This window comes from Puma concolor, chromosome E4, assembly GCF_028749965.1.
Source record: "Puma concolor isolate L17-30 chromosome E4, mPumCon1.1.hap2, whole genome shotgun sequence".
Classification (NCBI taxonomy): domain Eukaryota; kingdom Metazoa; phylum Chordata; class Mammalia; order Carnivora; family Felidae; genus Puma; species Puma concolor.
The window spans coordinates 61,667,745-61,683,049 of NC_141683.1; the positions used below are offsets into that span (position 1 = coordinate 61,667,745).

Sequence of the window (15,305 nt, forward strand, 5' to 3'; positions counted from 1 at the left end):
TCATATATCTCATTATTGTCATCAGTAGACCCAAAAGCTCAACTATGAAAACTTACCCTAAGATCTGGCTCTGTTAATTATATGATGTAGCTCTCAACGTTATCCAACTAGATTTAAACTTTTCTGTCTCAGTTTAAAAAAATATTTCTTCATAGGGGCACCTGGGTGGCTCAGTCAGTTAAGTGTCCGACTTGATTTCAGCTCAGGTCATGATCTCGTGGTCTATGGGTTCCAGCCCCACATCAGGCTCCATGCTGATAGTGCAGAGCCTGCTTGGGAGTCTCTCTCTCTCCTCTCTCTGCCCTTCCCCTGCTGATGCTCTCTCTCTCTCTCTCTCAAAATAAATAAATAAATTCTAAAAAATACATTTCTTCATAAAAACACTTACTGTTTTAAAATTTTAAACTGCACAGCCAGAAGTGATTTTTTAAAAACTAATTTTTACTTAATCTTAATTGATTTAATTTTAATCTATTTTAATTGATTGGTGTGATTAACAATTGACAAATCTCAGTCTGTGAAATTCTACAACCTGACTGACAAAACCACAAAGAAACTGACCAGGAAAACCCTGTTATCAGCAAAATTTTGTATTTTCTAATAGTGCTTTTCTAGTCCCACTAGTTGGACATGCATGGCTCCAGACCATGGGGAAACTGAATGACTACTGTGTACTCTCTCAAACTTTGATGATTACTCCAGGACTCGACGGAACAAATGACTGCAGACATCAAACTTGTGGGTTTAATTATATTTATTAGTCAATTACATTAGCTATCCATGTGTAATGAGCATATTTGAGGTAATCTCTGATGAACCATTTGATAATTCTCCCTCTAGAAGATGGATTCTCAAGAAGGGGGAAAGGATCATTGGGGAGAACTGTTTGAATCTCTGAGGAGAGCCTTTTCAAATTGCTTGAGACTTTCAGGGGATTTTGATTTAGCCTCTACTCCTTCTGGGAATTGCTAATATAATAAAGAAGTCTACTGATGTTAATTGTGTACACATGTGAACAAAATGACAACAAGAATTCGAGGTGGGGCGAGTTGAAACACTAGAAAAAGCAAGACATCAAGAATTTTTATAACCCCATCCTCACCTGAATCCCACTTGACTCCTTGGGAGATAGAGCTTTGAGGGTAAAATTGGGTCAGGATTTAGGGGAAACATAGGGGGACAAGTAGTTAAAAATCTTGCTTTCATGAGGGCCATTGGTTGTTTTTTTTTTTTTTTTAAATTTTTTTTTTCAACGTTTTTTTATTTATTTTTGGGACAGAGAGAGACCGAGCATGAATGGGGGAGGGGCAGAGAGAGAGGGAGACACAGAATCGGAAACAGGCTCCAGGCTCTGAGCCATCAGCCCAGAGCCTGACGTGGGGCTCGAACTCCCAGACCGCGAGATCGTGACCTGGCTGAAGTCGGACGCTTAACCGACTGCGCCACCCAGGCGCCCCGAGGGCCATTGGTTTTTGAGATACTTCTCAAAAGTGTTATTTCCTGAGGGTTGCTTCTTTATTTTGTGAGGGGCGTGTGTGTGTGTGTGTGTGTGTGTGTGTGTGTGTGTGTGTGTACATGTACCTTACTTTTAAAACACCTATTCTAGTCAGACTGGTCAGACACGTACTTTTTTTCTCAAAGCCACAAAGAATGTTCTTATCTTCATTCTCACCATTTTTCTTTATTCTTCCATCATTTACTTTAGTGACAATTCCCTGACTAAAAGTAACAGAATGAAGCTATTTTATGTTCTGATATTATGTGGAAATGCCATCAAACCAACATTCTTCACTAATATTGCAAGATTTTTTTCTAGGAAAAGTATTTTAATTTATAGTAAAAGAGAATTTAAAGAATAACAAATGCTTATAATTCACTGAAATTTAAAAATTTACTTTTAAAGTTCAACTAGATTTCAGGACATTTTAATATATGAGTTTCTTTTTGCTTTTCAGAGTTGGCTTCTTTCAACTATGATAAAATTGAGCTAGCTATTGCTCAATAACCTTTAGCACATATACTAATGTAATGAAAGTCATGAAACTGACCTAGAGAATCATGTCAGATCTCAATTCCAGCTAGCTAATAGAGGATAATTAGACAATTGCAAGTTTACAATAAATATAGAAATCACATGCTTTAAATTGTGCTGAAAAATGGAGACAAATTTACATACTGCAGCATATCAATGAAATTAAATGAAGAGTTCTATTTGTCTCAAGTTCATGCCCAGAAGCTTCTTCAGATTCCTAATGATAGTTAAAATCTCAGTCATTCACTGGTAGAGTAGTAAATATGATATGGCAAGTTTCCTATTTTAATTCATGATTTTTGAAATCCTCCCAGGGAGTTGAATTGCAGCTCAGTGTAATAAAGAACTTTCTGCTGCTTGGAACCAACACAAAAATGGAGGTGGACACCTTGAACAAGAATGTGTTTTCTCTTACTAGAGCTGTTCAAATAAAAACCGATTAATGCCTTCACAGTCATTACAGCAGGAATTCAATGACCCCTGACTTCTCTGGAGCTTCTTTTGTTTGCTTTTTAAATCTCAGTTTTAAGATCCTATGACTATTAGATATACAAATATGTCATATTTAGATCCTATTTCAAATGTTAATAGGTCTTTAAAACATTTAACATTTAATATTTAACATTAATTAATGTAATTTAAAAGACTATCTATCATCTGTCATCTATGTAGGCACATTGAAAAATTGCTAGCCTTCTGCCAATACCTAGCAGTGATGTAATACATCTATCACTTGCACCCATTCCCTTGCTTTGTTCTAAAGCTCTTTAAAAACAGTCTCTCCTCTCTCCAGAATGTAGGGTGACCCATTCCCAGCTCTGCTCATCTTTGATCCATGGCCATGACTAAGACATATAAACCTTGTCTGCCTACTAATTTCAACACAGGGAGGACAAGAGCAGAGTCAAACATTGTCAATCATGTTAACTCACAACATCATCACCAACTTTGGGCCATGTCTGAGCTAGTTTGCTTTAAGAAAAAAAATTTAAACTAGGTAATTCTCCAGAAATAAATAGACTGTATACAGTGCTTCCCTTACAGATATGTTATTTTGCACAGAGATAGTTTTACTTGTAATATGATTGTGAGGATAGATAAAAGTTGTTATTTTTGTAAAAACAAAAATCATAATTTTTGAGATTTTTATTAGGCCTAAAGTTTACTTATAGTCTGTATATGAAAAAAACATTTTTAATTTTTTTAATGTTTACTTTATTTTTTAGATAGAGACAACAATAGATATTGGGGGAGGGGCAGACACACACACACACACACACACACACACACACACACACACACAGAATCTGAAGCAGGGGCCAGGCTCTGAGCTGTCAGCACAGAGCCTGACATGGGGCTCGAACCCACAAACAGTGAGATCATGACCTGAGCTGAAGTTGGATGCCCAACCGACTGAGCTATTCAAGTGTCCCTATATGAAAAAATTTTTAAAGAAAGTTAGATTATATGGAAAATGCAATCTTCCAGTAGAAAAGTAACTCCCTTAAAAAAAATCAAAAAGTGTTCCTAATATGCAAATAATTTATTTGCTAATAACTAATAATTTCTATTTATCAAAATGTTACCTTTTAAGACCACAAGGTACTTTAACTTCTCAATAAGCTATTTTAAGCTACCACCACATTAACTATAAAAAAGGATAATATTCCTCTATTTTAAAGCCTTTTAAAATTATGTAATTTGACTAACATATGTTGCTTGAATATTTAGGTCAGTATCATGATTTCAGGAGACTGCTTTATCTCCTAGGTATTCAGTGCATGAAATCCTACGACTATTTGCCTTGTATAAAAGGGTCCTAAGGAAGTGACAGTGAGAGTGTTCCAGGAAGACAAAGATCTTTAAATGTTTTTAAAACATATTACCTCTTTGTTCTTTGTTTGCCCAAGCAAGTTCTTTGGTACCCAGGTTATTGTTTTGTCATTTATTTATAGAATATCTAATGATATTCAGAACAAATGAGAGAGAATTCTCCAATGTCTACAAGTTTGACAATGGGGAGAATCCTCCAAAAATACCTAGAGCAAGAGTCTCAACTCTGGCATTATATGTGCCCTAATTTTATGGGCTAGAATCCACCAGTCAGTTATTAAGAAATCATAATGTCTAATGAAATGTAGAACACACTTCAGGTAAATCATTATGAACTCAAGTGTCAAGTGCATGCTCAATGACCAATATTAGAGTCCACAATCATTTTTGAAAGAATCTGCATTTTTGAAAGAATGAGCATCTATTTCATTTGAAAAGGATTTAGAAAAACTCGTGTCAGTTTACAGGTTATCTAAGGTATACTTCTGTCTCAGATGAGTGCACACACACGAAGCATCATGCACGTCAGTCTTCGCAGTCTTCTTGTAGGAAGGCCTCAGATACCAACATGCAGAAGGCCTTATAAGTAGCTAAATTCTGTATTGGAGCTTTCCCATGAGAATTTGCTTTGACTGAAGGCAGTCTTATATCATGGACAGGATCCAGAGTATAATCAATTCAGTTACACCTCTCAACTTCCTTCCCAGTGGCTAATGCAGCTTACACATGAATAACTCTCCCACCTCCTGAATTCCAGTAAGCCACTCTCTGAATTTTTCTTAACATTTTATATAAAACATATCTTCAATCATTATACATTTTAACTTTCACAAGTCATCTTAACCCAGCACATTCCATCTTTCTCCGCTTACTGTTTCTTCAGTTTTAAATTTAATATTAATTCGTTTCTAACTAGCTAAGTCAAAAAAGTAAGTTCTATTTTCAAAATTTGTTTGTAACAACAATCAACAAACAAAATGCAGAGTTCTATTTTACAGTTAAGGAATATTTTCATCAAACTCACCTGAAACCGGTAAAAGGTGCCATCATCTTTGAGTGTGAGGACGTGATCCGAGATTGGAAAGAAGTAGCCGTGGGCAGCCATTAATGTTCCCAAATGTAGTGCCTCCACTATTTCATGAAAACAGACAAATAAAAATGTATATAAGATCTTTTTTTTAATGCTGATTTACAGGAGTAAAGGATTTTATTTTCTTTAGAGTATATTGTTACATTCAAATTCCTGGCATCCTAAACAACTTGGCTTTGTACTTTTTTCCAGTTCTTTCACACAGGGTACTGAGATGGCTCCGGTTCCTGGTAGTGACTGTGCAATGGCCAGCCATATTGCATGACGAACGGTGGACAAAAACACAGCATTATGGAACATTGAGACTGGAAAGTTATTCTGAAATCACAGAATCTGAGTCCTTCATTTTACAGGTGAGACATATTTTGCTGTATGTTAATGTCTTCCACAAACAATTCTATTTGGCATTTATATAGCACTTTAAACTTTTAAAAGTATTCTCACTTGTATCACCCCCCAGCCTATGTTATGGATATCCAATACTATCAACAATTCTTCTAATGACATGGATTACTATTACATGATATCATCGGGGAACATTAAGGCATCTAGAACCGTTTATGCTGTGTTAAGTGAGTGCTAAACAACCATTCATGCTGCTACTACAGTCCTGCGATCATCTGGACTGCTCTAGCTTCTACAGCTCTATATTCAGTGTTCTAGATATGGACTATGAAGATGTTTATTTGACAATGAAAATATTACGGTTTCCCAGAAGGCTGAGAAATGTTTGGAACATAATACTTTGATGCTCATTGTCCTTTTATAGCAGCCAACAATTTCTTTTATTCAGCCAATAAAATGGTTAATAAAATTTGGTCAACAGAATCATTATTGCATTTGTACAGGGACAACGTGAAGTTTGGCTAACTTGAATTCTACAAAATATGAAACTCTATAAAATAATTTTTTAGTCCATCAACAAGTTAGATTTATTGATCTGTGTTGTATCTTTCTATACAATTTTGTAATGGATTTATTTCTGTTTTTTAGACAAGTAAGTGGTTCTTTAATTCTAGAATTCTTGCAATAGTTCCAGGACTGTGTAGATCTATCTTTATTTCTAGCCATCAATCCTGGGAGTTTTGATTCTCCAGCCAATACTGAGTCACTAAGCTGCTGGCTGTGGTGCAGATGAGCATAAGAATCCTGTCCCTCCCCGCCACCCTCCCATGCTTATAAAAGTTAATATAAAAATAATTAATTTTTATAATATAAAAATAATATCATATAATTATATTATAAAATATATAAAAATATATATTTTATATATAATATAAAAATAATTGTTAAATTTTATCTGTGACAGTGCCCCTTTTAGTTGTCATCTATCCTCTTGTAAACACTTCAATTGGTAACTTACTTCTGGCCTGTCTCTGTGCTGTTCTTGTCGATAATAAAGAACAACTGCCAATCATCCTCTTTGCCACGTTCTTGGACGACTGTTATTAAGTGTCCCAGGCATCTTATCCACACTACGAATTAAGTCCTTCCCTGCACAGAATTTATTTTTCTACAAAGGAGCATTTTTTCATCAATTATATGTGTGTGTGTGTGTGTGTGTGTGTGTGTATAATGTCTATATCCTTTTAGCTCAAAGCCAAGACCTTTTCAAAGCCTGTGCTGCTTACAGCTATATATGCACATATTCTTTGACTCTTGCTGAAACTCAGGAGCTAGTGTGGTGTTGTAAGAAGAACAAAACCTTTGGAGGCACTCACTAGTTTTTGTTACTTAAACAATGTGTGCTCCTCCCACCTTACAGAGTTGTTATAAGAATCAAACAAGAATATGTGTAAAGAAGTTGGAATAGTGTCCTGCATATAGGAGACATTCAGTATATGGTAGCTGTTGTGCCTTCAAGATTTACACATGAATTCATGTTACCTTAATCCAAATCACTGCTAGGAAATCCAGTTGCATAAATTTGTGTTCAAGTAGGCTGAGTGAGAGAAACTGGCAGTCCTAAATAGCATCCTAAGTAGCCACTTACATATTATTTTGTGTATGTGTGGATCACTTATAAAATTGAAATAGTAAGAGAATCTATAAGGATTGCTAGCTCATAATAATGTGCAGGTGCTTATAGACTTGTTCATATTCTGAGTCCTTGGACTCTCCTGTCAGGTAGCACAGGTCAGAGCAACCCATTACATCTGTTTTCATATTTCAAAGTCAGATGGTGCACCTATAATGTTATAACCATCTTTATTTGTTATATTCCCAGCAGTCTATGGCTGAGGAAAACATGATTAGCACTACTTTCCAGAAAGAGAATTGAATTATGGCACATGAGAAGGTTTGCAGGGAGTAGATTCAGGAAAGGAAAACCGAGATGCCCAGAAAGATAAATAGAAAAAGCCTTCTGAACTCTAATCACAGGACTGAGTGTGACTAAAGGAACGACAAAACCAGTGGGGTGCTAAAGTACTCATCAGGATTAAAAAAAATATGGTGAAAGTAAACATAGCGAAGCTGCAGGAAGAAAATCAGAAGCAAACAAACGTAAGCGCATTCTGACCTTCCTGCACCCACTGGATACTGATTCCGAGAGATCATACATTTCTGGAGGGGTAGGTACATGTCTGGAGGTTTTCCTCATGTAGCACTACCATGCATAGTCAGACTGTAACAAGTCATGTGCTTTGTCACAGGACCACCAGAGAACGTAGCTCCAGGACCCGAAAAATACTCAGAGGAAAAACCAGGGAGTTGGGGTGGATTGTCTGTTTTCCTTCAAACTTTTAAACTTGGCACTTAGCATATCAAGAGTGGTAAGAGCTATTGAGCCAATATTTGCTGAATGAGTAAATAAGCAAATTTATGAATCACGACATATCAAAAATATGAACAACGTAGCGCTGCATGAAAAAAGACAACACTAGCTATTTTGTGTTGTGATGATGAGCACCTTGTTCCGCTCTTCCAAGATAATGCAGATATTCATAGTCTCATTTCACGATACTTTTGTAAGCTTTTGAGGTGAGGCTGTGGTAGGTATTTTAACTACGGGAAAAGGTAATCACGAGCTTAATGGCATAAATGCCACTAAGAGATCTGAGAGTGGGCATGGTGTAGCGTTGTCAAGGTTGAACTGTTTCCTGCTGCACTTCCCCATGGTCCTTCCGCTTCTGAATCTCAGCACAGCCTTAACCTAATAAGAATCCAGAGGACGGCTGACAGTCTTGGAACAAAGTGTTGAAAGAGTTTAATGAGTAATCCATCAAGATGGCCCTCCAATAATGACACACCAGATGGCTCCACAACATTACGCTTCTCGGCAAAATAATCACTAATTAATCTTGTACTTGTGTTATTTGCGTCACCCACACAGCTAAATAAAGTTCAACAACAAACCTACCATAAAATTCCAGTTTATTTTTCTTTTGGATAGTCAAGCCGTGAACAAACTGAGAGATAAAAATCCATCTCCAAACCACAGTTACGATGGGAACAGCCTAGTGCAGCTTTGTTAAGCCTGATCTATTCATTGCATTACTACACTCCAAACCCTGACTCAACAGAATTGTCAAAATTCTTTAAAAGCAAAGAGAATTCTGCATAACATAATTTACTTTTGAATCACAAGTACTTGAGAAAGTTAATAGGATGAAAAGCATATTATAAAATAGGCTTGTGTTGTTCAGTGCTAGATTTCTGTACATAGAAACATACATAGATTTCTATACTTACAACATATTTTCAAAACTCAGTAATATTTTCCTTATCCAGAGTCCCAACCCCTGGAAGTCCCAGCTCCTCCCAAATGTAGTCCATAATTGTGAAGTGATAGAAAAACGTCTCTGAATCAAGCAAATAATAATAAAATAATCTTGCTAAATTATGTTTTTATTTCTATCATATATTATTTATTTTTATTTTCTGTGTAATACTTAAGAATGGTATTGTTTCAGCAGCAGCACACAGCGTACTTGAGGTAGTAAATGTGATTAGTATGTGGGGAGAAATATTTTGGAAGGAAATCCACTCAAAATAGAAAAAAAGGACAGCTGATGATATGATATTAGGGAGGAAAAAAGCTAAAAAGCAGACAGAGGTTAGTTGCTAAATTATAAAATAACAGGCCTTCATCAAGCTGATTCTGAGTCATAAAGATTTTGTTGAACTTCTTACTCTCTGTGTAAGGAGACGGGGAAGTGGTCATTTTAGAAACACTTCAAAATATTATAATTTTTTTAGAGTTGGCATTTCAAAAGGTGAAGTTAGTCATGTGGAAAAATCAAATAGGTAGCACATTTTATTCTCTCACAAGGTCAAATAAAAGTGAACTATTACTATATTTAGGAATTTGTGAGGTAAGTCCACATTCTCAATAGTTCTATGGTTACTGAAAGAAGTAGGTATTTGAGATTTCATTGATCTTTTTTAAAAGCATCATTTCCACATAGAAAAATCTTGTGCTGCTTGCTTTTTAACAATCATAATCAGGAAGTAGAAGTGGATAATATGGTGATATAGAATAGATAAGACAAAATAGATTCTGTTTGGAAGAAATAAAAACAGAGGCATAGTTTAGATCAACCGTGAGGAATGCACTAGGTAATTAAGTACATAATATTCCCAAATAAAGGAGCAGAGTACAGAGGCGAAGCAGCCAGGCCATGCAAACCTGCTGCCTGGGTTCAAATCCTGACTCCCTCACTTGCTGGCTGTGTGACTTGGCAACAGACTGGCATTTTCGGGGCTTCAGTGCACTCATTGCAAAATGAGGATAATAAAATATTCACATCAAAGTTTTGTTGTGAGGATAAACAGAGATAATATGTGCAATGTGCTTAAAATACGGTCTGCCACGTAAAAAGCATTCTAAAACTTGAGTTATTATCAGTTAGTTGATACTTAAGAAAGCATACATCGAGTAGCACTTAGTCTAGTGCTAAAACAATGAGGAAACTGGTCGCTGGTGTTGATCTAAGCCTCCAGGTCATGTTAAACACTTACAATTCAACATCTTTAAAGTCCTCCAGGTGATCAAAGTGGAGTCTTTTGTGTGTAGACGATGAATCTGCTCTAGAATATACCTCTACTTTCTCCTAGACAGCAAAGAACACTACTAGGATCCCAAAGATTTGGTGTCATAGTTATAAAGAAAGATTTCCAGAGGTAATATACCCTGCACACTGGGTTTACAATCCAAAACCTGACAATGCCAGGGATCATCGAGAAAGCCCCTGGCTTAGGAGAGAGGTGGGCAGGACTGACTGACCAGGACATGCTGAGCTGACACTGCTGAGAAATATTGGTGACAGGGGAATCACAGTGACAGCAGCCAGAACACAGATGAATTCTTAGGAAACCATAATATTTGCTCAGGATTCCAAAAAATCAACCCATTAAGAAAATCGCAATTGGCATTGAGAGTAACACACTCATAAATCAGTGGCCCTTATCAGAGACAGAGTAGAACAGTCAAGTTACCTAATATCAGCAGGTATTAAGAAATTATTGAAATATTAAGAGCGATGCTAATTTATTTTATTTTATTTTTTAAGTTTACTTATTTATTTAGACAGAGAGGGAGAAAGAGAGAGAACATAAGTGGGGAAGGGCCAGAGAGAGGATCCCAGCGCAAAGCCTGCCTTGGAACTTGAACTCACAAACTGCAAGATCATGACCTGAGCTGAAGTCAAAAGTCAGATGCTTAATCGACTGAACCACCCAAGGTGCCCCTGCTGAAATTTTTTTTTTAAGAGAGACCTATGTAATACTGGTGTGGAGAACTGGTTTAAGGTCTATGTTATATAATAACTACATGATATCAAGATGTTTATTTCACAAATACAGTATATCCCTCTGTATAACTGGTAGTTCCATCATTGTACAAAATGGACTACATTTCAACAAGACTCTATTATATTTATATGTATTATAGGTGCATAGAATGGTAATTCATATAAGAGAAAATCACTTTGAGTTCATCCAAGAACCGTGTAAGGAAACTGTAATAGTCACAAAAGCCAAGGCAATAATAAGTTATTCTGGAAAGCAACATTCCCTCTAAAATTCAGCATACTGGAGTGCCTGGGTGGCTCAGTGGGTTGAGCATCAACTCCTGATATCAGCTCAGGTCATGATCCCAGGGTTGTGGGATCGAGCCCCATGTTGCTTCTGTGCTGAGCATGGAGCCTGCTCAAGATTCTCTCTCTCTCTCTCTCTCTCTCTCTCTCTCTCTCTCTCTCTCCTTTCCCCATGTGTGCTCTCTCTAAAAAATTAAAAAAAAAATAAATAAAATAAAATAAATAAAATAAAATTCAGCATACATTCTGTAAAATTTCCACCAGTGAGCCTGGCTGAATGAGCTGAAAGGAGGGGGGATGCAGTGAGTTAATTTATTAGACAGGGGGTTTCCCCAGCATGTGTTGGTTCACATGAGCAACAGTACATGCTACTGAACAAGCACACATGCGTATCAAGGAGAAACATGCTCAACTGCAGGTCGTGGGGTTGAATTTGAATCCCAGTTTAGTTCTGTGACTGCATATCCTAAGTCATCTTGTTTCTCTGGACCTTAGAGTCAGCATCCATAAGTGCAGGGCTGGATTGCCACATTCTTTCCAACTTGGATTCTCTGGCATTCAACCAAGCTTCAACTGGAAGTTGTTGCAAAAATGCTGCACCCTTATTTTGCCTCTTTGTGTCAAAGGGAAATTGATTTTTCTTCTTCTGCAAATAATCCTTCCGTGTCTATGGCCAATTCTCCAAAAAAAAGAAAAAAAGTACAGTATAAAGTATACTACCTGAATTGAATTTCAGTTGCTTAAAACTCAGTCCTCATGATGACCTAGGGCTGCTACAGTAAAGAATTTTGTGTGTCCAGAGCAAATATCACACTTACTTCAAACAAATAGGAACTGGATTGATGAGTATTTTATATTTATATATTTTCTGAAGCTAGCTGTAAAAATGCAGGCACGATATGGGAATAACCAGTAATTCACCCCGTGTCACAAAATGACCTGGATGCATTTGGTTTGAAAATCAAATGTCACTCCTAAAGAATAAGCAACATAGTCTTCTGATAATACCTAATAGTATCTCTTTTTTAAAAAAAAAAAAAATTCACTATTCATTAATGTCTTTAAATCATGATTAAGTATAAGACTTAGCATCCAAGATCCATAGCCTTGGTCATAGAAAAAGGCACAGTTACTATGAAATTTCTAAACAAAGCCAGATGTGATTTCCTTTAATACTACTTTGCAGAAGCCAGTGCTTCTGCTGGAGGAGCAGTTTGGGGCATCAGAAGTAATGTCTGAAACTCTCTAGATTACCTTTACCACCCGCTGTTCTCTTCTTAAAATAAAAATACCAGTTGGCATAAACCCATGTAACTTATCAGTTTCATTTTCTCACGTTTGTGTCTTTATGCTGGGTTTTGTGTGTGTTGGAAACCAGTTAACCTGGAAATAAGCAATGTCTGGGAATTCCTGATTTTTAATACACAATACATGCCATGGTTCTACTCAATAGAGATGGTCCCTTGCAAGGAACAAAGTTTGGAAATGAGAAGGTGTAAATTTGTTAAATGAGATGCAATCATTAAAATGATTGCTCTTTTTTCCATTTAAAAACAGCATAGCCGGGGCGCCTGGGTGGCGCAGTCGGTTGAGCGTCCGACTTCAGCCAGGTCACGATCTCGCGGTCCGTGAGTTCGAGCCCCGCGTCGGGCTCTGGGCTGATGGCTCAGAGCCTGGAGCCTGTTTCCGATTCTGTGTCTCCCTCTCTCTCTGCCCCTCCCCCGTTCATGCTCTGTCTCTCTCTGTCCCAAAAATAAATAAACGTTGAAAAAAAAAAAATTAAAAACAGCATAGCCATCCATCAATAATCTGACTTTAATTTTAAATATCAAAAAGTTATGACATTTCACAGAAGTGAGAATGAGGCAGTCTCACAAACCAGAATGAAGAAATACAGATGAGCTAATTAAAGGATTAACACCCCCTAAAAAATTTATTTTTGTACAATAAGCCAAAATTTAAACACCAGATGTTTTTTGTTTTTTAATTTTTTTTCAATGTTTTTTATTTATTTTTTGGGACAGAGAGAGACAGAGCATGAACGGGGGAGGGGCAGAGAGAGAGGGAGACACAGAATCGGAAACAGGCTCCCGGCTCCGAGCCATCAGCCCAGAGCCAGACGCGGGGCTCGAACTCACGGACCGCGAGATCGTGACCTGGCTGCAGTCGGACGCTTAACCCACTGCGCCACCCAGGCGCCCAACACCAGATGTTTTTAAATTAAAATCCAATCTAAAAATATGGTTTCATAAGATTCTTCTAATAAAGTGTGTAGACAACCCTACTGCCAAAATTCAAATCAAGATATTCTAGATGCTATATAGATGAGAACAATAAGACATGACTGATCCTCAGTGGGTTTGTAATATTTGTGGACCGCCCTTCTACGCTTGCACCTGCTGGAAAGTGCACAGCACTTTATGAGGCAGTAGTTAGAGCACAGACTTTGAGCAACATTGTCTGGCTGTGCTGCATATTAGAAATCCTCTGGTTTTGGATTTGAATTTTTAAAACTTTCACTATCATGAACAACCTTGTGATAAACATTCTGGTGACATACCTCCTGCTTGACTTCTCCCCTGAATAACTATATTGTATCCAAGAGCCTGTGTGACATCTCCACTTGAATATTGTATAGGCCCCTTGCATTTATCATTGCAAAACCAAACTGCTGACTTTCATCTCACACCTGCTCTTTTTCAGTCTTTCCCATATCAGCAAACGTCAGTGATATTCATTTAACTTCTCAAGCCAAAACACTTGAATTGTTTTCGATGTCTGTCTTTCTTTCACTTATCACATCCAGCCCAGGAGCATATTCTGATGATTGTTCTTTGTGAACCCAGAATCTACCCACCTCCACCACACCCAGCCCAAGCTTGTATCATCTCTTGATGAGATCTCATTCAGAGAGGAGATGACATTCAGATTAGTTTCCCTTCATGCCCTGCTCTTTGCCACAGTGATCATTTTAAAATGTAAACCCAGCAATTCCATTTATAGGTATTTATCTGAAGAAAACAAAAACACTATTTCAAATAGACACATGCACCCCTATGTTCATAGTAGCAGTATTTACAATAGCAAAGATATGGAAGCAACCCAAGTGTCTATCAATAGATAAATGGATAAAGAAGATGTGATCACACACACACTCACACACACACACACAGGAATATTAATCAGACACAAAAAAAGAATGAGATCCTGCCAATTGTGATAACACAGGTGGGCCTAGAGGATATTATACTAAGTGAAATAATACAGATTGAAGATAAATACTGGATAATTTCACTTATGTGTGTAATCTAAAAAAAATGAACAAACAAATCAAAACACAGACTCATATATACAGAGAACAAATTGGATGATTACTAGAGAGGCGGGGGTTGGGGGCTAAACAGAGTTGGTGAAGGGAATTAAGAAGTACAATCTTCCATCAGAATTACAAAAGTATGGCCAACTAATCTTTGACAATGCAGGAAAGAACATCCAGTGGAAAAAAGACAGTCTCTTTAACAAATGGTGCTGGGAGAACTGGACAGCAACATGCAGAAGAATGAAACTAGACCACTTTCTTACACCATTCACAAAAATAAACTCAAAATGGATAAAGGACCTGAATGTGAGACAGGAAACCATCAAAACCCTAGAGGAGAAAGCAGGAAAAAACTTCTCTGACCTCAGCCACAGAAATTTCTTACTTGACACATCTCCAAAGGCAAGGGAATTAAAAGCAAAAATGAAGTATTGGGACCTCATGAAGATAAAAAACTTCTGCACTGCAAAGAAAACAATAAAAAAACTAAAAGGCAACCAACAGAATGGAAAAAGATATTTGCAAATGACATTTCAGACAAAGGGCTAGTATCCAAAATCTGTAAAGAACTCACCAAAGTCCACATCCAAAAAACAAATAAATTCCAGTGAAGAAATGGGCAGAAAACATGAACAGGCACTTCTCTAAAGAAGACACAAGGCACATGAAAAGATGCTCAACATCACTCCTTATCAGGGAAATACAAATCAAAACCACACTGAGATATCACCTCATGCCAGTCAGAGTGTTTAAAATGAACAAATCAGGAGACTATAGATGCTGGAGAGGATGTGGAGAAATGGGAACCCTCTTGCACTGTTGGTGGGAATGCAAACTGATGCAGTCACTCTGGAAAACAGTGTGGAGGTTCCTCAAAAAATTAAAAATAGATCTACCCTATGATGCAGCAATAGCACTGCTAGGAATTTACCCAAGGGATACAGGAGTGCTGATGCATAGGACACTTGTACCCCAATGTTTATAGCAGCACTT

General features: G+C 37.2%; 1 protein-coding gene across 7 annotated transcripts in view; it reads right to left on the reverse strand.

Annotated features, from left to right (window-relative positions):
- RGS7 (regulator of G protein signaling 7) overlaps positions 1 to 15,305 on the reverse strand; it is a 525,076-nt gene that overhangs the window by 128,112 nt on the left and 381,659 nt on the right. For all 7 annotated transcript variants that reach the window (XM_086694015.1, XM_086694013.1, XM_086694010.1 and 4 more), the window contains exon 5: positions 4,890 to 4,996. In XM_086694015.1, coding sequence (XP_086550141.1) covers positions 4,890 to 4,996 — 107 coding nt within the window. The remainder of the gene's footprint in view (positions 1 to 4,889; positions 4,997 to 15,305) is intronic.